This window comes from Lagopus leucura, unplaced genomic scaffold, assembly GCF_019238085.1.
Source record: "Lagopus leucura isolate 7727_CA_CO unplaced genomic scaffold, USGS_WTPT01 Super-Scaffold_797, whole genome shotgun sequence".
In the NCBI taxonomy this organism is placed as follows: Eukaryota; Metazoa; Chordata; class Aves; order Galliformes; family Phasianidae; genus Lagopus; species Lagopus leucura.
In genome coordinates this window covers 3,221,907-3,246,678 of record NW_024962259.1, presented here as the reverse complement: position 1 = coordinate 3,246,678, position 24,772 = coordinate 3,221,907, and the positions used below count along the sequence as shown (strand labels likewise).

Genomic DNA, 24,772 nt, shown 5'->3' with positions numbered 1-24,772 from the left:
TCACTCCTTTCTCCCGTTACAGCTCTGCCTGGGGATGGGATGTTTCATTCTCTGCTTGTGGGTGCTCTTCTATCTCCAGTAAAACCAGCGCCAAGTTCCAAAATCAAACAGTCTAAGCATGTAAGAACAGCTATTTCTAACTGCCTTCCTGCTGCACGCAAGCCAAAAGTGAGAAAGGAATAGGAGCCGAGCACAGAGAAAGGATCAAATTGTTTCTCCCACTGGCACCAGCTGGAAGCTACTCTCGTTCCAATCAATGTCCAACTGCAGAACAGGCCAGCGACTTCTTTGTGGCTTGTCTCAGTCCAGCTGTGTCATCTCATTTCACCAGCTAGTCACACCTGTGGGGTCTGAGCAATTCCCCAAGGTACCAAGGGCACCAGGTGTTTGAAACAGTCCTAAGAGGCTGCTTGGTGCTTGGTGAGGTTATGGTTGCTTTAAAAAATATAGCAAAGTATTTATTAAATAAACATAGTCATCGTTGAGATTTAACACTCATTGAGTTCAAACCAGGTCAGCTGTCCAGAAAAGTACATGTATTTGATCTACTGTCATGGTCAGGACTGACTGTAAATGTTGGCAGCAAAAATGATCAATCTTTCAACTCCCAGCACATAAGCAGTGACTGGTTATTTTTCTGAGAACTGGAATGGCTCTTGGCACTGCCCCCAGATTACTTCAGAGAACTTCCTCTGCCATCACCCCAACGCTGTTCCAAACCTGTCTCTCCCACATTCATTAAAAACCTTTGAAAAGAAATGAAATAATAAAAACGGAGGGGGCAGACGGTGGTTCCTTCAGCAGAGGTCCTTGCTCACAGGAGCCGCGCGGGCAGCAGTCAGCAGGGCGTGCTGCTGGGGCTTCGTGTTGCCCTTCAGGAGCTGCCGGCTCTGAGCTCTGCCTGGGATGTGGGTGTCTAAACGTAAGCATTTGTCTTTCTATGCACCTCTGAGTAACGGGTCCTGTCGGGCAGATGGAGGAGACTGACGCCCGAGGCCAAGCTGAGGCTGCTCTGCTGTTTTACGCCTAAAACAAAGGCTGGAGCCGTTGTCCCTTCCGCATCTCCGTGCAGCCTGCGGGAGGGCGGTGCCAAACCGAAGTATTTCAGCCAGGGGGAACTGCTTCTCTGCACGCTCCCCAAACCGCGCTCTCCTGCTTTTGCATCCTTCCCGCTACTTTTGCAATTTTCTCCCTCCGCCCACCCAAAAAAACGTATTTAGAAGACAAAACGGCCGAGGTGCCGTGAGGTGAGGCGAGGCGCCACGCAGGGGGCGGGGCGGGGCGCGTGGAGCGACCGTTGCGGCGGCTCCACGCTGTGGCGCTGCTGCGGGAGGCGCGCGGGGCTTCGCGTGCTGCGATTGGCCCAAAGTAGGTCAGCCCGCGCGCTCACGTGACGAGCCCCGCGCTCCCTCCTTTCACCCCTCCCTGCTGCGGGGCTCGCGCCCCCGGCTGTGCTCCCGCCGGGCGCTGCAGGGAGAAGGGAACTTAAGCGTCACCGTGCCTGCATCCTAAGTTGTGTTTCCAATTGCTAGGAAATAATTGCACAGAAAATAATAATAATAATAATCTTGGAAGATTTGTTCTTAACTTTCATGTGCGTAGGTTGCTCCAAAAGTAATGCCTCCCGTTTATTTCCATGGAAACTAACAGATAAGAAGAGCGCAACAACACTGATAGAGCATGTTTTCAACTTCAAGAAACACTGCGTTTCATCAAAGTCGCCAACATTAGTTGTGAATTTTGCCAGCGATGAACAAGAGCTGCATGCTGCGCTCATAAGGACCTGCACAAGGAGGTGACCCTCTGCCCCACTGCTGGGATGCAGCACCGCCCCTCCCTGTGCTCACATCCACTGCTTGGCCTTCATCAACATTCAGCAGCCATGATGAACGTCAGTGGGTGCAATTTTTTGAGCATGGAGGAATTCAGTTCTACCTCTTTGCTCCATTTGTACTCCCATGTCAGACACCGTTCTGTCAGACCTCCCATCTGCAGCCATCAGAACGAAATGGAGCGAGATGTTGGTGGGAAGGTTCAACCTCTGCTGCCATGCCAGCATCTGCCTCTGACATCATGGGCCAACGTGACAAAACAGGAGGCACTACTTTTGGAGCAGCCCTCATACCTCGGTCACAAATAGGCTCTGCAGCACCCATCTGATGACAGGGCTGGTGCATTCAGGTCCCCGGTACCTAAAAAACAACTTGGTGGGGTTTTTTTTTAGTATATTTTTGTAGAAAATGCCAATTATGTCAACAGCCACAGAAGCAGTTCCGCTCTGTCCTTATAGCCTGCTGGTCACTGCCGCGCCATTCCCACAGCGCTGGCACAGCGATCCTTTGTCACTCCACCGATGCCTCACTGTTTATTCTATCTTTACACCGTGCAGAAGAAGCACTCCGTGCCATAACACCACGAGCACCGCTCCTCTACGTCGCTCCCTCCATACTTTTGCAATTCAGTCTTTCCAATGACAGCAGTTTGGCCCTCAGCGGTCCGTACCCGGCAGCTCCCCGGCCCGCTCACACGCTGCCCCGCCGCTCTCCCAGCGGCACGCCCGGCCCGGCCGGAGGGACCCGCATCATCTCGGGCACGGCCGAAGGCTCCCGCGGGGCCACGCGATCACGCGCAGCTCGCTGCCTCCCGGTTACCATGGAAACGGCGCCAGGCCCGGGGCAGCGCGAAGAGAGCGACGCATGGGCAGCATGGGCAGCATGGGCAGCATGGGCAGCACCCGCCGCCCCGCCCTGCCCCGCCGCACCGCGGGCAACGGCCACCGCGCGTGCCGCTGAGGGGGCGCGGCTGTGGCGACACCGCCCCGGGGCGGGGCCGAGGGTCGGGGCCGCCCGCCTCAACCCCCCCCCGCCAATGGCGGGGCCGCGCCGTTCGTGACGTCAGCAGCGGCAGCGCCTGCACATGGGCGCGCGGCCGGGGCGCGCGGCGCACAGCGGGAGCGGCGGTGCCGGAGGAGCTGCGCGGCGGAGGCGCTTCTCCCGCTCCCTCTGCCCGGCGGCCTGCAGCCGTCCCTCGGCCCGGCCCCGCAACTCCCGTTTCGCCGCGGCACCGCCGGAGGAAGGCTGAAGGAGCCGCTGCCGCGCAGCTCGCCCCGAGGGAAAGCCCACCATGTCGCGGCCGCTCCCGCTGAACCCCACCTTCCTACCTCCCACCTACGGGGTGCTGAAATCCCTGCTGGAAAACCCGCTCAAGCTGCCGCTCGCTCACGAAGACGGTGAGGCCCCCCGGGCCGCCGCGGTCCCGCACTCCCCCCGCCGCCCCTCTGCGCCCCTCGCAGCGCGCCCCGAAATGGCGGCTCGGCGCCGCTGCCGTCCCCGCGCGCTTCGGTACCGGGACGGCTTCGGTGCGGCGCCGGACGCTGCCGCCCCGACCCAGCGCTCGTCCGCCGCCGCGGAGAGTTGCGAGCTCCGGTTCGGCTGCGAGCCTCTCAGCACCGCGGGAGCAGAGAGCCGTGAGGTCCCGCAGAGCCGCGGGCCGTGCGGTGCGGGCACGGCGCTGCTGACCGTGTCCCTTCGGAGTCTCCCAAATGTCTGAGGGAAATGGGGTGTTTCCCTACAGCTCTTCGTTGTAGGGACGGGTAGGAAACATCGCTTGAAGTTTTTTTTTTGTTACTGTTTTTTTGCTTTGATTCTACCCTTGAACATCAACATAAGGCCAGTTAGACTTTGCTGCTCTGAGTTAGAAACTTTAAAGCATTAGTAGTGTTATTTCTTCAAATGATATATTTTGTAATTTGCTGCTGAGTATGAGGCCACCTTAAAGCAAGCAAAACAGTTATTAAATTCAAGGACTGCAAGAGTGGGACCTTAATTTTTTAAATGTGACCTTATAACAACCCCTTCAGGTTTAGGTCAAGACCGTTCCTTTCCAGCAGGATACAGCAGTATCTCCCAGCTTGCTGTTACTCACATGCTGGCTTCAAATCCAAGCATGCATTGGGATCCTTAACTAAAAGGAGCAGAAAAAAACAAGCGTGGCTACATCCAGTAAAGGTGCTCGGTTGTCATGACCCTTCCATGCTGCACTTAACAGAGTGAATCAAGGGAACTGATTTTATAAAGCTAATACTCATTTCCCCTGCAACTTCGGCTGTAAGAAATAAGGAGTGGTAATATTTTAATTACTCAGCTCTTACATCATTGTTATCTGTTTTGTTTAAGCATTCGGTAAAGAAAAAGACAAAGAGAAGAAGTTAGAGGATGACAGCACCAGTACCACAGTCCCTCAGTCTGCTTTCTTGGGCCCGACATTATGGGACAAGACGCTGCCATACGATGGAGACACTTTCCAGTTGGAATACATGGACCTGGAAGAGTTCCTCTCAGAAAATGGCATTCCACCCAGCCCAAACCAGCACGAGCATAGCCCACACCAGCCAGGTCTGCAGCAAGCTACCTCAGCATCCCCTTCTGTCATGGACCTCAGCAGCAGGGCTTCTACTTCAGTCCACCCAGGCATGGTGTCGCAGAACTGCATGCAGAGCCCGGTCAGACCAGGTAAATCAGCCCTCAGAGCTTCCTCTGGATTGTGGCGTGAGCCTCCCTCCCCGCTGTACATCACTGCTTCGCACTGTATGCTTGACAGGCAGTTTAGAGAGGGCTGATGTGATTTGTGGCATTTGTATTCAGAAAAGGAAAGTAGCTCTAGGTATTGTTAAGCTGCTCCATAGGGATTTTTGCTTAACTTATGTCAGGAAGCTGCAAGAATTCCAAGAGAACTTTCCTGTTGTCTTTTCTTCTTTGGTAGCCTGCTAATAGCAGATGAAAAACACATGAACAAAATAGTAACGTGTGTATGCCATGATGTGAAATGAACAGGGAGAAGGACCATTATTTTTCTTACCTGTATTTGAGTTGTAGCCTTGGTAATTATTTTTTAAGATAATCCTTGGACCATGCTTCCTGTTCTAAGCTTTGGCTGTGATCTTATTCCTTATTGAGCATAGCAAAATTTGCCATAGCTGGTGCAACAAACTAAATCTTGTAATTGCATTGTAACCTTTCTTAAAGTAGCATAGGCTGAGTGCAGCTCTGTCCAGAGTTAATGTGTTACACCTATGGTTACTTTTAGTTGGAGGCAAAAAAGAAATTGACAGGGAGCCGATTTCTGATCCTAACAGGTTTCAAACCTGCTTGGTGTCAGTGAAACTCTTCTATCTGTTTATTAATGCTTCAAACAGTCCCTTTAGAGACACCAGTGCACATCTAGAGTAACTGCTCTGGCTTGATACCAGCAAGGCTGAGATCATGGCCTGCAGAATAGAGTCAACTTTAAAGTTCGGAAAACATGGAGCTTTGCTTTTTTTTTTTTTTCCCCCCTGAAAAAGAAGTCCAAGGCTGGCTTATTGTGCCCTTCTGCTCTCACAAGGCTTGCTGGAGCAAAGCGTGCTCGTGGGAGCAGGAAACCGCTCCTCTCCACTCCGCTTGATCGCTTGCCACGCTCAGCGTGCGAAGTCATTGTCAGAGTCATCTGATAAGGAGGCAAAATAAATAAATAGAAGGACAACAGTTGTAAAACAGGATGAAGTAGAAAAGTCTTAAAAGCCTACAATGTACCTTTTTCATTAAAAAGAAGTAGAGCACCCCCAGAGCACCCCAAACCTGTCAGCAGAGCCTTTGGCCCTAAGTCGTGTGTGTGTTGGGTCATGGATTTTGTTTGCTCGCTGTATGTGGATCTTACTTCATTTCTGTCTTTCAGTTTCAAGGCATTTCTTAGTTAACCAGTAACTTGTGAGCGCGTCCAATGTTAAAATATATCTGGAGTTGGCAGGAGTGGAATAGAAAACAAAATCTTGCTTCTCCCAAGCGAGTCTTTAAAAATAGTGCGGGTATGCTACCCCATTTTCTGTCACTTGTGCATTAAAAGCAGACAGTCTGTCCTTGTTCTTCTCAGGGGAGCCTAGTTATGGGCCAGGCTTTTAATGATCACCTGTCAGAATTTATTTGTGATCAGCTGCCTGCACGGCTTATTTTCATCTCATTGATTTTCGGATTTTTCCCTGAGCTGTTTGCAGCTTGGGGTTACTAACTTCTCTCACTAGAAACTGTGCGCTCGTTTATTGGTGTAAAAGAAGTCAGGTCTCTTGGGGCAGGAGAAAGCTTCTGAACTTGAAGGTATTTTTTTCCCCATGCCATGTTGTCTTAAGAGTAATACAGGTTTTTTTTATTAAAGTTGTTTTTTGTTTTTTAAGGGTAAGCTCATTCATTTTCTTAGCAATAACATTTTTTCCCCAATTGCAGATAGGTACTGTGACAACCGTAGTGTTGTTAGTTGTCCAGTTGTTGGAATATTTTTGTGTTGTCATGGAGAAAGTCCAATCAATAATCTGTTTTAAGGTAAGATGGTATTTATTAAAAAAAATCAGTAAAATAAAAGTGTCCATTTAAGGTTGTCATGAAAGTGCCGGGGTAAATTTGCTGCTTTGACATATGAAAGTTTGTCTGAATGTAAATGTCAAAATCATTGCACTGGAACTTCTTGGTTAAAGAAAGTCCTATAGGACTTTTAAAAACTATTTTTATGAACTTACATGAATCGAGGTTTCTTTTTCAATTGATGTCAACTACTGTTTCCCTGTGCATAGCTGTTTTAATTTGTACTACTGGAAAGAATGCACCAACAGAGTCTAAAATAGTTTCAATAAAATTAATTTCTCATGGTATTACTTGCTATCACCTAAAAAATTCAGTTTTCATTTCTTAAGCAATTTTGTACTTTGGGTTTTGTTTTAATTAATATTATAATGTAAGCCTGTGTGAGCTGGGGCTGAAGGAGGATCAAATGCTGTGCTTCTCACATCCCTGCTTTACACGACACCGGGGCAGTTAGCATCAGCATATCGCATGCGGCTGGCTACAAATCTTACTGTGCACACAGTGTGTATGTGGAGGCTGTGTTTGGGAGTCTGGAACACCAGATGTGGTTTATGTGTCTGTATGGTGTATCTCAGACATAGAGATCTGCAGAAAACTGGCTTAAGGTTTAATTTTGTGTGTGTGTTGAAATACACGGCTTATCTGAGTGGCATCATTGGCTTCTGCTGATATGCACTGTATAGTATCTGTGGAAGAGATCTGGGAATTTGCCCTGGCTTTCGGTGAGAAGTGTGCTTGGGCCCACCAGAGCTGGGCTGACTGTGTCTGTAAACGTGACATTACAGAACCCTCAGGGAGAGAGGAAAACAAGCAAAGAAACTAAAATGGAACAACAAATTCCTTATAAATAGAACAGACTTTTTATTTCCAACTTCTTGGGTTGTCTGATTGTTAGAGAAATGTACTGTCTCGCCAATTTTTTATGAATTATAGTAAAGGTTAAAGTAAACACCTACGTTGCCATCAAATCCTGTTTTGGGAATCTCCGTGTAGGAAAAACTGGTTTGCCTTTGAATAGGAGGGATGCAGGATAGTGTTTTTTGTAGGATTGGAATAAAATGCATCTCTTGTTCACAGTATCTTTTATTAATAAGCAGTATTGTGATTTATTTTAGTATTACAAACCATCATCCTTTAAAACATATGTTTTTCCTGTACTGAGTGCTGATTAGTTGGTAGAAAACTAAGCTCCTTCAGAAAAAGAGTGCTTGATAAAGATAGCTTTATTAAGTGTCCCTCCACTTAACTGTGCAGTCCCTTAAGGAAACTGGGAGTGCTCAGCTGTTTGTACATAAAAGGAGGATCAGATTTTGCAGTTAATTGGTCAGTGGTTGCTTTTATCTGCCTGTTCTCTCTGCGTTGCCTTTACTTGGCTGAACTGGGGAGCAATGTAAAGGGTTTGGCTTTGGAAACATTGGGTAAGTTGGAGGGCTGCTCTACTTAGAAAATACTTTGAGATTTAGATGTCAAGTTTGGTTGCCACCAAAGCTTTGGATATGGGGCTGTGTCACAGAAGGTACAAGCACACTGATGTCCCATGCATTATTACAGCCCAGCTCCCTGTGGCAGACAGGGCCTTGGAAAGCGTACAAAGCCCTCCCTGTCATCGCATTTCCACGAGGGTGGTTTTTGCTCTGTGATGCTTGGATTGCTGGATGCCCTGGTCCTACTTGAGCAGGATACCCTGAAGATAAAGGGGAAAAAAAAAAAAATAGAAGAACAAGCTTTGTAATCTGTTGCAGATATATAATGTCATCTGTGAATTGTTGCTTTCAGTAACAAAATAAGTGGAGAGTCAGGAGTGCACTGATCAGAAAGCTGAAAACCATTCCTATTTGAATTGTGCTCTCCCAACTCCCCTCCTGTAAGATTTTAATTCAATGCCATATTGTATGTGCTCCGTGGGGAGATGTCATCTAGAGCACGTTATCCATTACTTTTTGCTCGTTGCATAGATACAGAGTTGTAATGATTGACAGTGGGCAGGACTGGGTGGGTTTGGTGTTCTCTTCACTCCTCTTTGAGCTGGGTGTACCTTCTGGCTGGGGATGGCTGCCTCTGCTGCATCCAGCTGCATGCTGGGAATGCCCTGGTGAGGGGGCAGCCCACAGAAGGGTGTGTGTGCAGCACTCCCTGCATTGTAGTCCTCCTTCCCATGTGTTTCTTAACGTGACCTCCCCTTCTAGCTGGCCTCTGCAGCGCGGAAGGCAGTGCTTCCAGCAGACGGCTTGGATGAGGAATCCTCTCCGAACCTTTAATCTTTGTTTACAAGCAGGTGTTACATGAGTCAAAACCTGAGCCCCCCTTTTTCAGAAGCAAAGGATTCCACCTCCAGCACCGAGAAGTGCTGGGAATTTCCTGACCCTTGCCATCCCACGTGATAACATGGGAATGACCGGCCAGGCAGGCTGGTACCAGAGCTGCTCTTCACATTGCTTCTCACGTGAGGCTCTGAATGGCTGCTGCCTGCGTGACCATGTGCTCAGGCACGTGGCAGTCCCCTGTGCAGCCTGTTCAGCACAGCTTTTGTTGGAGCAGCAGGCATGTGTGCGTGGCTGTGTGCTCCTGCGCTACCGAAACCGCAGCCGGGCGGAAAAGCGCGGCTCTGTGGACTGCAGCAGCAAGGAGGGTGCAGCGTGCAGGCGAGCCTCACAAACTGCTTTCCGGATCAAAGGAAGATGCAAAATATATTCTGGCAAATATTAAAAATAGCCTGTCATATGATAACAGGGGAAAAAGTGCTGAACGAACAAGCCTTGTTAATGCTAGAAGCAAGAACACTGAGTCTCTGTCAGAAGATCTAATTTTAATATTTGCTGCCAAAATTTGATTATTGGTTAAATAATTGCTCAGCTACGTGAAAGAACTTGAAGTTTCTTAGGAGTTCAAACAGTAAACAGCAAGAAAGACCTCGGGTTTTTTACTGCTTTTTTAGAAAATACCTGGCCTGCCTCTAAGTTTCTTGTGTGGATCAGCACTTTCTGCACCAACAGAGCCACTTATGTGAGCCAGGGCTAACTCAGATTAGGAACAGGATACACTGAGGGGCCAGTGGGTGCTTTTTCCCCTGAGGAAGGTATTTGAAGGATGCCTGGGAGTCAAACTTATTGCAGTACTGTTGTCTTTCTTGTAGGCCTGCTTCCCATCCCAGAAAGGTTGCCTAGTGCAGAGAGTTGGTTTTGAAGAAGAGAGCACACCCTGTAGTCCTTCACAGAACAGTATCTTGTAGTTAAAAGAGACAAGACGTCATCAGGAGATGTATATGAAGAAGACATTGATATTATCTGATTAGATGAAACTACTGGGGTACTTATTAAGTTGCTGTAATCCCTCCATGCTTATGTGAGAGATTGGCAATGGTGGGAGCTAACTGTGACCAGATTCTGCCAATTAATCTCAGTGATGAGTGCTTTACTCCTCATACAATTAGTGATTTGTTGATTGCTGTCCCTCATCAGCTTCTAGGTGGAGCAGCAGAATGTCACCATCCATTCTCCTGTCGTTTATCTTTGTGCATTTTTTTCCTCTGGGAGGAGGGGGGTAGCTGGTTTCAGTGTACCCATGGAGTTTTCTCAGACTGAAAGGACATATTTGTCATCAGTAAAGAGTACTTTAGAGCGTTATGAAATCAGAAGCTTGGCATCTTGCTTTACATGCTAACGTAATTGTTAGCTTGCTTTCTTGAAGGCTCACTTTCATAAAATATTGCAATACTTTGTCTGAATTCCACAAAAGATGCTGAGAGTCAGGAAAGTGTATTTCAACTAAGTTTTATATTAAGGAAGAGGCTGTGGTTTGATCTATTCCATGTGAAGTAAATGGGGGGGAAATAAACATTTACTTAAACCTCAAATACAATAGTAACTAGTGGAGCAAGTTATACATGAAGATTAAGTATGGAAAACAAACGTTGAGATGCACATCAGTGTCAAAATAAATACATGATGAACAGATTCTGAGCTTTTATGGCTTTTTTTTTTTCCCCCATGAGCTAACAGTGTTGAAGAAACTAGCAAATAGCATTAAAGAAGCTTTCTGTCGGAAAGTTGAACTTGGTCCTGGGAGCTTCAGACGTAATATGGGTGCTGCAGTGTTTCATTGTGGTTTTTTTCTGCTTGGGCTGGAGCTGGGCAGCTTTGTGCAGCTGAGGTGCCATCCATCATGTTTGATAGGAATACTAGTTACTGTTCAACTTCTCACATTTTCTGACACGCATGAAGGTGTTGTATGGCTACAGTTCTACGTTCTGTTCTCTGGTTGAATTGAATCTTGCCAGGGCTGAAGTTGGCCTAGGCTTTCACTTGCTTAGCTTCTGTGATGTGGCATCCTTTGGTTTAAAGGTTCTCTGTTTGATTTTGAGAGAAGCAGCTTTTGCTCTTTATCTTATTGCTAGCATTCTCTTGTTCATATTATTTGCTGTTTAATTAAAACAGACATTGAGAATTCTGACGCTCTGCTCATAAGCTTATGTTCTGGTGCGTGGACCCAGGCAGGAGGAAGGAAAAAAATCCAGATTGCATGAGGATCCTAGAAACTCAGGTAGTCATTAAGTGAAGCACAAATCTGGGTTATCACTGCACAGGTACCTATAGATCAGTGCATTAGCAGGCAGGTACTACAAGCAGATGCCAGAGAGACCTACAGCTGTAGCTCATTTGCAGTGAAGTGTTAGCTATTCAGGTGTATAAGCAGAGAGGCAAAAGGGCACTTTTTGGCAGAGATTGGTGAAGGATGAAGAATGGTTTAGAAAAGTTCTTCCAATTAGCCTTAGGGAACTCAGCTTGCTATAAATTCTTTGTTCTGGAACGTGGCAGTGGACAATAGGTCAAAGATTAAGTAATTCATTACAGAGCTGGTTGGTACTCCTGAATGTAATAAACGAATGAACAGGGCTTTCCATCCATAGCAAGATCCATTACTTTGGGTGGCAATGATTGGACCTTAGTTTTGTTTTTGAAATGTTTGTGAGGTTCCCCACTCTCTTAGTCCTTGTATGCAGGCGTGTTTGAGGTGACCTGCTAAGTGCAGTAATTGTGATAAAGGAGAACAAATTAGAAGTGGTCTAACTGTAACTGCTTATAACTTGAGATTCTAAGGAGACAAGGAAAGAAACTGTAGATTGCATTTTGGAAAACTGAAAGAATAATAATGTGAAACTTCTAAATGCTGAATACTTCTGCAGAGTTCTGTTTTCTGGGGCATCCAGTGCTTGAACACAAGTTAATGAAACAGTAGTACTAAACCTTCTTGTGGAAGCCTGCTTTACACAAGGCTGCAGAATATGGAGCAGACTCTGCGTGAGAGGGACTGCACTGAAATGAAGGAGGTGATTTCAAACAGTTCAGGCACTTTCACAAAGTCACTGTTGCAAGATTTGGAAGCAAGTCTTACTTCAGCAAGGAGTCTGTTTCAAAAACAGCTGGGTGCTTAGCTTCTAAAGCTTAGTAAGTGGAAACCAGGCACTTGAGAGTAAATCCTGTTCCTCATTAAAACGGAGAGGGTTAAACTGACTTAATTTGAAGGACCCTGCAGCAATCAGACATACCACTGTTCCCTTTTGTGCTGCATAGTGGAGATACAGATGTTACTGACGTCTGCAATCCCTGCAGCTGTGGCCTCATTACAGTGTGGGACAGTCGGTCATTTTATGTATGTAAATCTTGCAGCTCTGTTGCTTACAGCCGTAGATGGATAGGGTTTCTTATTTTTACCTATTCTGCTGTGAAAGTGAACCTTATCCATTCATCCTAGGTGTGCATGGCCTCTTGCATGTTCCTGGTCATAGTTCTTGAGTAATTGTCTGTTTTTAACCAAATGTGGCAAGAGAGTGGGAATTTGCAAAGAATAATTACATTGCTAAAATTTCTTGAAAGTAGATGTGTGGATAGGATAGGAATATGTTAGTGAGCAGGGGAGCTGTGGGGATGTAAATGTGCATTTTCTGTATCAGAGAATTTACATAAGACCTTTAAAGAGCTTGATGTGCTTGAAATTCTTCTGTGAGAGCTGACACCTTTATGGATACCATGAGGTGTTGATTCACTTTGAGAAACCAATCTGCAAGAAGCTGAGTTTTATTTACTGGGAAGGGGTGCAGTTGTCCCAAATGTCTTTCCACCATTATTCTTCCTTTAAAATCCTCATCTCCTTGAGTCTTGCCGTTACATGACTCTAAGGTTTCATTTAACAATAGAAATTAGAAAACCAGCCATTGGGTTTGTGGACAGAACCCTGAGAGCACTAAAGCAGGCAATGGAATGATCTTGATCCTCTCTATAGTTGAACAACTTTACCTAAAACCTGAACCTTTGTGCAACCTTGCTATATCCTATGCACCCCAGCTCCGCTGCCCAGCTTGAAGCTCCCTTGCGGTCAGCCAAGTTTAAATTTGAGGCCTGTTATCTCGTTGCAGTTATTGCAGTATCGCACGTGGGCAGATGTCCAAGTGACCCTGTCTGTGTGTCTTGCCATTCATTCTTTGCAGCGTGTTTCTGCACAAAGTTCCCTTCTATGGCTTGTGCTTATCAGTGTAACTTTCCAGCAGGGTCGGAGGCAGAGGTGGGTTAGGAGTGAGTGAGAAACATGGGATGGTGAGAGTGGGCTAAAGATGTTCAGGGATCAAAGAGAAAAGTAGGTCGTGGCAGGGTATGTGTGCTCAAGGAGGAAAGGGGGAGCGGGAGCGAGGGGAAGACTTGTTTTCCTATTGGCTTTTCAAAGTTGTGCAATGTAAGAATTGGATTAACCTGATATGACTTTGTTTTTCTGCCAGATTAGATATGTTGAGTTTCTTGGCATTGTGAATTGTACAGTACATTGTGTGCTGTAAATATGGGTGTGTCGGGATAAAGCTGTAATGACACAACATGCTTGCAGTATAATACAGCACTGCTGGGTGGACTCTCCTGCTCCCTTAGCACCCTGTTCCCTCTACCCTGAGTGCACACACTTGCTGGGGCATTCAGACATCTGTTAGAACAGAGTTCAGCTCTCTGCTTCCAGCCCAGCATCAGGATGGTTCAGTCCCTTTTTGGCATGGTAGCGCTTATCTAAGTCCTGAAACTCCATTTTGTCTGGCACTGGCATCACAAAGTGGTACATGCTGTATGAAGTGACTTTTAAAATAATTCTTTTTTAAAGCTGCATGAAAAAGACACTAAATCGTTTCATCTTGCTTTCTCCAGATTAAGTTAAAGCTTAAAATAAAAAGAAATGGTAACATATCTCAGTAGTGTAAGTCAAAGACGTTGCCTTGAGCTTAGCTTTGGATGAGTAAAAATTCAGATACAGATCTGAAATAACTGCAAGCACTGAGCTTCCTGCTCAGTTGTTTTCATTGTTTTGGATGCATTAAGTAAAATTTTCACAGCTGTGTGTATTTGCTCAATTATTTTCTTGTCTTCCTTACTTTGTGAGATAATTTAATTTGCTGTATCCATTTTCTGTGCTGAGCTATCCCCACGGAGGAGCCCAGTTCCCTTTGTTTACCACAGGTTGAGGGGTGGGGTGATGGATGGCTTCCAGCTCAGGCAGTGAGCAGATAGCTAAGGATGGGTGATCAGAGTTGGAGCCCAGTCAGCTGGTGAGCATCGCTTTGGAGACTGGGAAGGACAGGACTTTGAGGGGTGAAGCTGAGGATACCTTAGGATACCTTCGTTTCATTCCTACTCCCCCATTTCCAGCCTTCCTCAGGGCTGCAGGTCAGAGAGGCTGGTGGGTGGCTCCCACTGCATAAGGGCCTGCCCTTTGTGTCAGCAGGAGTGCAATGAAAAAGGAGAGATTAATTCCCCCCTGTAGTCCAGTCTGTTTTCTTTGGAGAGAAGAGCATAAATATAAAATATGGATTGAAGTCAGAGCCCGAAGTTTTTGCCATGTCACTTAACTGCACTGTTACAATGCCTTACTCTAATTCACATAGGGGAAAAAATGGCGTGTGCTGATGTAGGTTTTCCTGAGGTGGTATTAGGCTGTTCCTTATGGTGGTTGAGTCATTTGTTAATAGTAGTACAAATTGAGTAAACGGGAACCGAAGATTGACCTGAACACCTGCATGACTTAGCTGTATCCCTAATTGGGGGAATTAGAAATGAGTGTAACATGTTTCAAGTTATCCCACGTACCCACCTTTTAAGAAGGATGAACCACAGGCCTGCAGTTAGTTACAGGTGTTGGACAGCTGTGGTTTGGGTGTCTGTGAAACACCTTAGCTTAGCTGCTGCTTCAACAGTGAGAAAATCAGAGGCCAGCGTTCAGAGACATGACATCCATCCATCCAAAATCACATGGCTGCTGCAGGGCAGCTGATCTCCGTGCGACTGGACTTAGTGCCAGATTTAGGCAACGCTTTTCTTATCTGCTTCAACATGGTTGAAGTCACTGTTGAACGTCCTGGTAGTCTTTAGAAGCGAAGCTGTTTTGAACATGTGAAAAGAAATCATTAGCCAAATAGGGGGAAGGAGCTGGAGGTATAACTGTCAACTTGTGTGCATCTCTGATTTCAGCAGCTGCTGCACGTGTTTAGGTTATCAATTTATTTCTGTTAGAAAGTAAACAAATCTCACTTTTCTTATGTACCCTCACGAGTGCTTCATCTAAGCTGCTGTTATCTGCAGCAGGGATGAACTTCTGAGGTCTTGTGCATGGAGGCTTTTCTTTCTGCTTCCACATGCTACGTGCTCTCAGGAGTCACGTGCACCCCTGATGCTGGCCAGGGATGCTGTTGATCTCTTCCAGAGTCAGTTATTTGAAAACATTATTATCACTACTATCAAAATACACTAGCTTATCACTGGGAGAACTCTTAGCCCATTATACCCTGTATGGTTTGAGGTTTGATTCCCTTGGCCAAATTTTATCTCTATTTCATGAATGTTCCTTTATGGTCAGTGCTATTCCCTGGTAGCTGTTTAAGTACTGTCAGCAAAATCTGAGCCTTTGGGTTATGTCCTACCATCACACGCACAGCTTTCCTTTACTGAGAGGCCTAAGTACCTCTGACTCTCCTGAATATGGGATTTGAAGTTGTTCAAGACTTCACTCTTGTGAGCTCTCATGAGAAGCTCTCATAATCCTTTACCATGAAAAATTTACTATTTTCTTCACAGTCAGCTCCTTTCAGGGGCTACATGCCCAAGAAGCTGGTGATATTTATCTCCCATGCAGCCCGTGTGCATGAACAGTGCTCAACATCTCTGCAGGATGTGCTGTGCCCCGGGAGCCCAGTTAACGCCTGCATCAAGGGCAGCTCTGCAGGCACGTGTTGAAGCAAATCCTTGAGTGATTCTTCTGCTGCCCTTCAGTTTATAGCCCATGGCTTGTTGTTTCCCACTTTCTCACGTTTTCCCAAAGCTGCTGGTGTGTACTGTACAGTCTGAAGATCACATTTACCCAACACAAGGAAATCAGCTTGGCCTGACTGGCTTCTTCATCACGTGGCTGAGAATGTGTTCACACTGTTCTGCCAGACTATGGCTAGCTGAGCAAAATACAGTGAAGCTCTGGGCTCCTGGCCAAGCTTTTATTTCACTTTGGAGCTTACAGCCACATATTTGCTGTTTGGCAGGACATCCACTGGGGTATATTTGGATAGTAATCTAGCATTGTTTTGCTGCCTTTTTCTTTTTTCTATTTTTTTAATGCATAAGTAGTATAATCCCAGCGCTCACTTTGGCTGCTCTGTGCACCATTTCTCAGTGTGCACCGTTATGTACGTGCACTCAAACTTGTAGTCGTGACCTTTGGTAAATACAAGTCAAAGCAATTAACTTTCTTTTATTGAAAAATTCTGGATGTCCTCCTCTTTGCCCCCCGTGTGCCGATAACAGAGCTGTGTTGTTACTCTTTCCAAGATCAAAAGCTTCACTAGGGTTTGATTGGAGTCCAGCTATGGAAGGAAGCAGATTTGCTGGAGCTCTGAAAATAGCTAATTGTTAAAATAATAAAGTCTGTCCTTGTGTGTCTTTGTAATCTTTAAAACTATGTTTTGGGGGAAGAGGGTGGTTTTAAAGTGAAAAGATTAGCAATGATCTTGGAAATAGGAGTGTGCTTTTAGAAGAACGAGTATCCTGCTCTGGATGTCGTACTTCAGTTCTGTTCTCCACCCCAAGCTTGCCTTTCTCTGATTCTGTTTGCATGCAGCCTGACTCTGGAAGGAAAATAAAGCTGGATTTGATTTTTTTAGCAGTATGGAAGGCTCCGGGTTTGGGGGATATAAAGGTTTTGTGATGCAAACTCATTTATTTCTCTGAAACCAAAATGGGCTTTTCAAAATACAGCACGTTTAGGGAAGTTGGCTCTGGGTTTGAAACCCCAGTATTTCTGATGGCACCGTTGAATGAAAAATGGTACAAAAAAAAAAAGGCTTAGGAAAGGGGTGCAAACAGCATCACCAGCAGCAGCATTGGAGGAGCAGTCCCAGCTTTACAAAGGGACATCTCTTGAAGGTGTGGGTTTTTAGTTGGTTTGTTTCGTGTAGGCAGAACTCGGACTGTGAGTCTGGTTTTGCAGTTACTGTGAGCAGATGCACACAAGCAAAAACTTACGTGCATTTCCCCAGATCTGTGCGTTGTTCTATGGAACATCTATTTACAGATGTCTTCTCACAGGGCCTCCTGCATCCTGAGAGAGAAGAGCTGGCAGGAAGGACCCCGGACATGAGGCTCAGCTGCTGTTGGCCTGCAGCACTCCAGGCAGGGGAGATTGCTTCGTGGGGTCAGAACCCAGCTCGTGTAAATAGCCATTTATCAGTGTCAGTTGTTCAGTTAATTGAAACATCAGGATGAATAAACAGGAGTCAAGATAACAGTACAGAGGGTGCTAAGTGAATCTTTTCCAGTATTTTGCTCTGATTGCTATGGATGCTGCTTGGGTGATAGCATATTCAAGACTTAATGGAGTTCTGAACTTAAAGCAAGATATTACTAGGGTTTCTCTATTTCTTTTTTAATGCTATGTACATAGCTACACATCTTATATAGGACAGTTTAAATCCCTGTGTGAAAATCAACCCTCTTGTGCTTTCTCTTTAGACAGCTGGACTCAAAAACACTAATTACTTGAGCAGAATCTTTGCATTATACATAAATGTGTTGAGTATTAAGCTCAGAGGATTGTACAGATCCAGTGAAGCTCTTTAGTTTGTCATATGAACCTTTAGGACTGGAATTTTCTTAGCTCCTGGAACTGTTATTTGTTAGAATCTTGGTTTTTTGCTCTCTCCATTTTATTTAGTCTTTATTCATTTTCCTGAACATTTTTGAAATCATCTGTTAATTCTGTCCGTAAGATAGTTTTATGTCCATAGAATATCTTGCTTAACATAGTTCAGTTCTGTGCTCTTACTGGGCTTGATTGGGTCCTCAGGGTGCAAACTGCTTCATTGCCTTCTGAAAATCTTAGTTGTGAAAAAGCAGCCTTAGCCAGGGGTGCCTTGTCGGTCAGCTTAAAGCTGTTTATACAGCAGCAGCTTTAGCCCGCTCAGAAGCAGCCTTGCCTGATCTCTAGGAGCTGCTGAAACTCATCAAGCAGGTTCCTGCTCACCAATTAGCCAGTTAAGCAGAAAGAGGAAAGGTATTTCTCCTTCGTGTTTGTTTGTTTTTTTTTCCTCTTTGCAGAGTTTAACCCATTCTTCTCCAGACTTCAGATGTTGTGGACATTCGTAACACTGAAATAATAGCAAGGAGAGCCAGAAGAGGGTTAGGAAAGGGGTCTCTGATCCTGCAAGGACTGAGCTGTGTCAGCGTATGTCCCTCAAGTGTGCAGAGACATGCAGTTTCCTGTACAAATCCAGAGTGCTGCTATTCTTAGCTGGAGTCCTACCTAGCACTCATCAGCTGGCTTTTTGTCTTGTATTTTAATGAAATCTTCACTTTCACTCCCAGTCCCAAACTCAATAATGAGTGTTCATCACTGCCAGGACAAATCTGGTGGTTCCCAAACTCTCCTACTGTGTCTTGATTGGAAGACTTAAATTGCTTGCTTACATAATAAATGGTAGAGATAACACAACATACAAAGGAGCTCTTTCTAGAGGGATTTTAAATACGTGCTCAGGTGATATCAGACAGCGTGGTTGTCCACATCTGACCTTCTCTTAAACTGCTCGTTAAGATGGAATGTGCACCTGACAGTTTTAATGGCTGGCAGTGCTGTGTGTGTCTGTGATGAGTTCAGAGGGATTGTCAAGTAACAGTGCAGTTGTCAAACAAATAATTTTACTTGTGATTGCTGGAAATAGTAAATGGGTGGGTGGAATATGGTGAAGAAATATACTTAATTGTAGTAGGGAATGGGAGGATTAAGTGACTTTCATGACTGCTTTAACAAAGAATAATTTGGTGAAGATTCCTCCTCCTTCCTTCCTATTGCCCGTCTGATGAATTGGCTTCACAAGCAGCAACATCTCTGGGGGTTCTCTGGCTGATTGAGCCCTTCTTCCAGGAAATCAAATTTCTCTGGTTCACATTGTTTTCAAAAAGCTTGTTAGTAATACGTGTTTGAGAATAATACATCTCTGCCAAATCTGTTTGAAGTTGCCCAGCAGTTGAAAAAGCTGGGAGGAGGCTCCACAGGCATGCACAGCCCAATCACACACAACTCATCTCTGTTAGGAAATTGAGCTGAAGAATAGTTGTCAAGTACCAGGGTGCTGAAATGCAGCTTGTGGAGTGACTGACAGACCTGCAGACTGTCTGATGTCTTAACAGTGTGCGTAGCCTTACCCAGGGTTGCAGGGCACTGCTCCTGCCCACTGCATTGAGTACCCAGAGACCTCATCCAGGCAGTGAAATGGAGGCAGGTGAGGCTGGACAGAGTTCTGGTGTTACTGAGCTGGGTGCCACCTCGTGCCCAGAGTGTTCTGCATTGGGTAAAAATAAGGCCTCTGCTTCCATAGGCGCTTCTGCCAGGCCACAGGTTAAGCAGTTGATGTATGCAGGGTGAACCACATACTGTGTGCAGTGGCTGGGAAGTGCTGGGTGTGAGTGGTGTGGAATGTACATACGTAAATGGACCTCGGCATGAGGAGGCAAGGTGTTTCCACCTGTGAGTGGATTAGTTACTTCTGGTGTAGTGCACAAGGATGCAGTTTGCTTCTGCAGGAAGAATGTGTTAAAGGAGGCATGAAGCACCTTAATTGTGAGACCTGCTCTTGAATTATTTCCAAACCTCTGGAGCACCATAGATCTCATCAGTGCTGGTTTCTTTTTCCCTTCTGGGTACGTAAAGAGAGAACAAATAAAAACCTTACAGGCTTTCTGCATTTTAGAAGTATTATTTATATGGTGCAACTCTGTTTTCTGTTGTTTTTTATATCCAAAATAGAGAAGGCTTTAGAATAGAAGAAGAACTGCATATCTGAATTTAAGATAAAATAAGATGATCTCCCTGACAGAGTCAGTAGAAATGATGTGATATGACAGTTGCTGTAGCAACACCACCTACTTCATGAAAATCAGAGTTAACAGGAGTGTAAAAGGTAAAGCCCACATAATTTTCCAAGCCTATGAATTGCTGCTGCCCTCAGCTTGCGGTGCCTTCCAACTCTCCAGTGTTTCTCTTTTCACTTGGGCACAGATGTACCTTCTGCATGGCCGACCCCAGATTCAGCAGTGCTGTGTGGTGGAGCCCGCAGCAGCTTTGCATGTGCATGACCCACTGTGAACAGAGGAGCAGAACATGTGGGATCGAGACCCCTCCAAAAATCCTCTGGGAAGGATTAGACAGCAAAGTACTATAAGGCCTGTGCTGTACTGCAGCTATTCCAGGCACAGAATACAACCACCATGTTAAAAGGGTGCCGGATCATCCAGCTGTGGGAGTCAGCTAACAGGAAAGCAGTGTTACACTTACTGCAAACTGTAAGAATTGTCAGGACTGAAGGTGCCACAGTTGAGTGTGTTGTCCCTTCCCTCCCTCTCATATAATCCTGAAATAACAGTGTTGCACAGCAGTGACACCATGCCTGTGGGAGCAGAACGCATCTTCTTTTGATCAGTGTGGCGCAGAGCTGCTCATTTGGCTGTTGCCAAGTGCCCAGCGCAGCACACAGAGGGCTTTGTTTGCTAGCAGGCAGAGAATTGTACAAAATTTACTATATTTGAAGGGGGTAGAAGTATCTCTGTTAAAGAAATGCTTCAGTGCCAAGACATTGTTTGAAAGTTGGTCGGTATGTCTGGATTGGCAACTAATTCTGTAATTTGCAGCTATGGCTGCTGCAAGAAAAATACTGTATTAAAAATAAGTTTACTGTAATTAAGGTTACCATTGGCTTACAATTCTCTTAATGAAAATTTTCAGAAAACAGAATCCAGTTTGCTTACGTGTATTTTAAAAATGCCGATGCATTTGTAAAGCTCCCATGAAATGTGAACTGTTAAGTGATTTGCCAATTCTTGTTGTCTTCAAGTTTACATTCAAACAATTTGATGTTTTTATGAATGCCTGGCTGTGTGTGATTGCAAAAAGTAAAACCCTAATTACTTGTGAGTTGGATCAAAATTGAATTGGGTATTTGATGTGCTACAGAAATGTGCAGCAGCTACGAAGAAATACAGCCTCACCAGTAACGTCTGTATGCAGCAGCCTGTTCTGGAATTTTCCCTAAGCCTCAGTTGCATTCTCTTCCTCCTCTGACCCATTTTCAGACTACGTGATGCATTCGTATACTTTATAATGGAAGTCAGATCTCTGTCATCCTGTTCTGGTACCCAAGAAGAGGACATTCACACCACCTTTGCTTTCTTTGTCTGTGCCTAGTGAGAATGACATTAGTATGTAAAAGCAAACGAGGCTCCTGTGCAAACCAAATACAGGCTTTTGCTGTTTTGAAATGTTGCTGTTCTTTTTTTCCAGCTTCGTTACAGGGTCCTAAAATTAAGTTGGAGAGAAAAGAAAATGCATTAAGTCTTACTTAAAAGGTTAGGGAAAAACAACTTGTCCTCATTCTGACATCTCTGCTTCTTAAATTGTGATTATAAAGATAACTCTCTGTAAAGCTTTAATTTAGTTTTGCCACCTAAAGAGCGTGCTTTGTTTTAGTGAACAAGAAATGTAAATAAAACCAAAAGCCAATGAACAGCTAGAGCAAATTTGTATTGTGTACAGAACAGGTCAAAAGAGAAGGTGAGATTTGCAAGCCGCTGTAACTCTGCCCGGTGACCCCTTTTTTGGAAGGGATACATTCAGCCAGGGGCTGATAGCATCTGTTGTCTGTCTCTCAGGTCTGGCATTGCCTGCCGGTGGGAGGAAATGTACCTGGTTCACGTGGCTTCTCCATGCCACTGCAAATCTCACTCAGCTGTGTTTTGATAACACGCCCAAGCAAGATCAGCTTGGGTACTAGAACTGGGTAACAGATACATGACTCATGAGTGGCATATGCTGCTGGGATTACATGGTGGCTTTGCAAGACCTGTTTACTGACTGGGAGCGTGCTGTCCTGGATGTTCATTAGCCAAATAGATAGAGCAATATGAGAAGAACTTGCTCTGGATATTTGCAGAAGACGTTGGCAGTGACATGAATGCACAACTTGTCGTTCTGAAAGTGGTATTCTACTTAAGGGGAATTTATGGACGCCATATGAGGCTGATGCCTAAAGCAGGGACTCGGTTAAAGTCTACTGTTGGTGGACTGATCGATTAAAGCTGGGTCTAAGGAAGGAAAAATGGACCGCTGTCTCCTTCAGAACAGGTTGACAGTTCTGATGCTTTTCTGGAAGGTTCTCTATCAGAAACAAATTGTACTTTCTCAGGAACCGTGCTGTATGTGAATAATGTGCCTAAGGATGTCGTGAAGCTCCAACATACCAGAGGACAGCAGCATCTTGAAGTGAAATGTGCTTCTAAGCCAAAATGAAATACCTGTATGAGCGTGCTTTCATGCACCTTCTCTTCCAGCTCTGCCCCCTCTAAATGTCATCTTGGCCTGTCTGTGTAGGAAAAGCAGAGCCCTACAAAAAATCAGAAAGTCATTTTAGAGGCTTTTCAAGGATTTGAAAAGGGGAATCCCTGTGCATTGTCCCAGGATCAAGGTAAATCCCTTATTCTCTGTGTGTGGCAGCTGTGCAAGGGAGTTGTTGAGAATGGAAACAATGGTTTTTGGCATCCTGCAGTCTGGCTGTAGGGGCAGGTTTAGGAAGGAATAAAAATCTGATTTCCTGGGAGCTGTCAGCAACGGGGCCTCACGGAACAAAGTGCTGTCTTCACACAGGTTAAAGAGTATCAGTCTTAGAGAGTAGCAGAGTTGTAAGTCCAGTGGGCATCGTGGAAAATTTCACATGGTGATGCCTCAGTTACTTATTTATCCCTTTTGAAGGTCACTGGAGGCATATAGTGCATTGTGTGCACACTGTGCTGACCGCATGCAGGACTTGCAAATTCAGGCCCTCAAAAGCCTGCAGACACTGAAACAAAGGCCACATGTGCAGCTCCAGATAGTGCAGCCCCATCCTTTCTCTGCTTTGAGATACAGGCTTTAATTACATTATATCCTCTTCTTTTTATCCTTTCCCTTTTGAATGCAGAGGTCAGACCAGCTCTGTGTTGAATCAGAGCTGTATCAGGAAGGAAGCGGTTGTCTGTAGGATCTTGGATCTTGACCTCATTTGCTGCAGATGTGAGAGGACACGAGGAACTAAGAAGGAGAAGTCTGGCTGCAAAGAGAACAATTATGTCTGGAGAAACTGGGTTTTGTTACTTTCCTTGCCATACGGTTCAGTAGAACTCTGAACAAGCTCAGTGGCATGAACAGAGAGCACACTGAAAAGACAATATGGATTTTCTCATGTGCCCCCCATCTGGCATGCAGGCTGGCATTGAGCAGCACTGCAGTTTGCAGCACCCCTGCACTGGCACTGAGCACGAGGCAGAGCTGCACGGAGCTGGGGCTGTGGGCTGTGAGCACAGAGCTCTCCTGCTCCCTTCCTCTCTTCCTCTCTTCCAGGACAGAGCACTAGCACTGGGCAGGGAAAAGTTGGCCAGAAATTTGTAGCAGGTTCAAAACAAAGTATTTTTGCTGAAACTTTTTCAGGAAGCTGTGGAACCATTCTGGCAGAAACAGAAATTGGCACATTCAAATCCAAACAGAATGGCTGAAATCTGGCAAAGGCCTGAGAAACTGAAGACAGCATCCTCTATTGGGAAGTGTCAGGCAGTCTTAGTAAGACTACCAGTCCTGCCTGTAATAATACTGCAGAGGCCCAGAGCGGGAGGCACGCAGTGCTGAGAGGGGAAATGACAATTCCTTCATAATTAAATGCTCAAGATTCATAAACAGTGCTGGTATCTTTGAAAAGTACATGTTTTAAAAACGTCTTAACTCTTAGTGTGGGTTAGGAGCAGTGCATGTGTTGTTGCATTGGATTATGATGATTTTTCTTCCGGAGGAAAGGTTGCAGTTGTTCCACGTTCTGCAGAATTTAGGCTGTGGAGGAGAAGAAATAGAAGAATATCTGTGCTGGGTTGGAGCAGTGGTCGAAATACACTTGTCTGTTGCTTTGGAAGAAAATAAAGCTCCTATGAGAATTGCTTACATAAATGCACCCAAGGGTGACCTGCATCCTTCACTCCAGGCAGAGTGGCTGGGGTTGAGGCAGCATGGCTAGTTCTTCTCTACCTGTTAGTGCAGATGATGGTCTTAATAGCCATGCAGATGTTTCAGGGGCAGAAGGTCACTGAAATCAGATAGGAAAATAAAATGTAGCTTGTGATGTTGTAACTGAGGAACTCTGTGACCTGTGGATAAATGTTAGCCTCCAGAATACTATTCTTACTTTGCTATCTGGTTGGTTCTTTTGTCTGTCTTGCTTCCTGAGCTCTGCCTTGTGCTGTGCATTGAGTGACTTTGCCTAGAGGCAGAAGGAGTTAATGCAGAAATAGACAGCAGATCAGTCTGGGACAGTCAGACAGAGAGAAGTATCCCAAAAAGCTGGCCTGCCTCCAGCAGGATAAAAGGGTTGGAAATGGTACCAACAGAGCAGTGGGGTTCTCCGGAGCAGCTCTGGGTGAGGATTAGGTGTCAATGCACTTCCACACTACATCATAACACTGACATACCCAAGGTACCTTTAGTTTATATAAAGAAAAGTGATTTGCAAACGCCTGTTTTTCTCTTTGGGCTGTTCATAAATTGAATGAGAAACTCCTCTTTTTTCTCCTTCCACCATTGCATGTGTAAAAAATAAGGGAAAATATTTTTCTTAGAACATCTTCCCTTTCTTTCCTCTTCTCAGCTGCTGTTTTCCAGCCAGCTGCAGAACTGATGAGAAGAGTGGAAGGGCTGTGAGAAGGGAGATTTTTCTGAAAATCAGGCACATTTCTATGGGGCTTGAATGATTCAAAATTGAGTTCTACATAATTCATCAGGCATCTCCTGCAATACGAGTAATA

At 45.4% G+C, this 24,772-nt stretch overlaps 1 protein-coding gene across 1 annotated transcript in view; it reads left to right on the top strand.

Moving 5' to 3' along the window:
* The first annotated feature begins 3,023 nt into the window (after positions 1-3,023).
* HLF (HLF transcription factor, PAR bZIP family member) overlaps positions 3,024-24,772 on the top strand; it is a 33,774-nt gene continuing 12,025 nt past the window's right edge. Inside the window, exons 1-2 of the mRNA XM_042865169.1 lie at positions 3,024-3,229; positions 4,176-4,511. Coding sequence (XP_042721103.1) covers positions 3,124-3,229; positions 4,176-4,511 — 442 coding nt within the window. The 5' untranslated portion in view covers positions 3,024-3,123. The remainder of the gene's footprint in view (positions 3,230-4,175; positions 4,512-24,772) is intronic.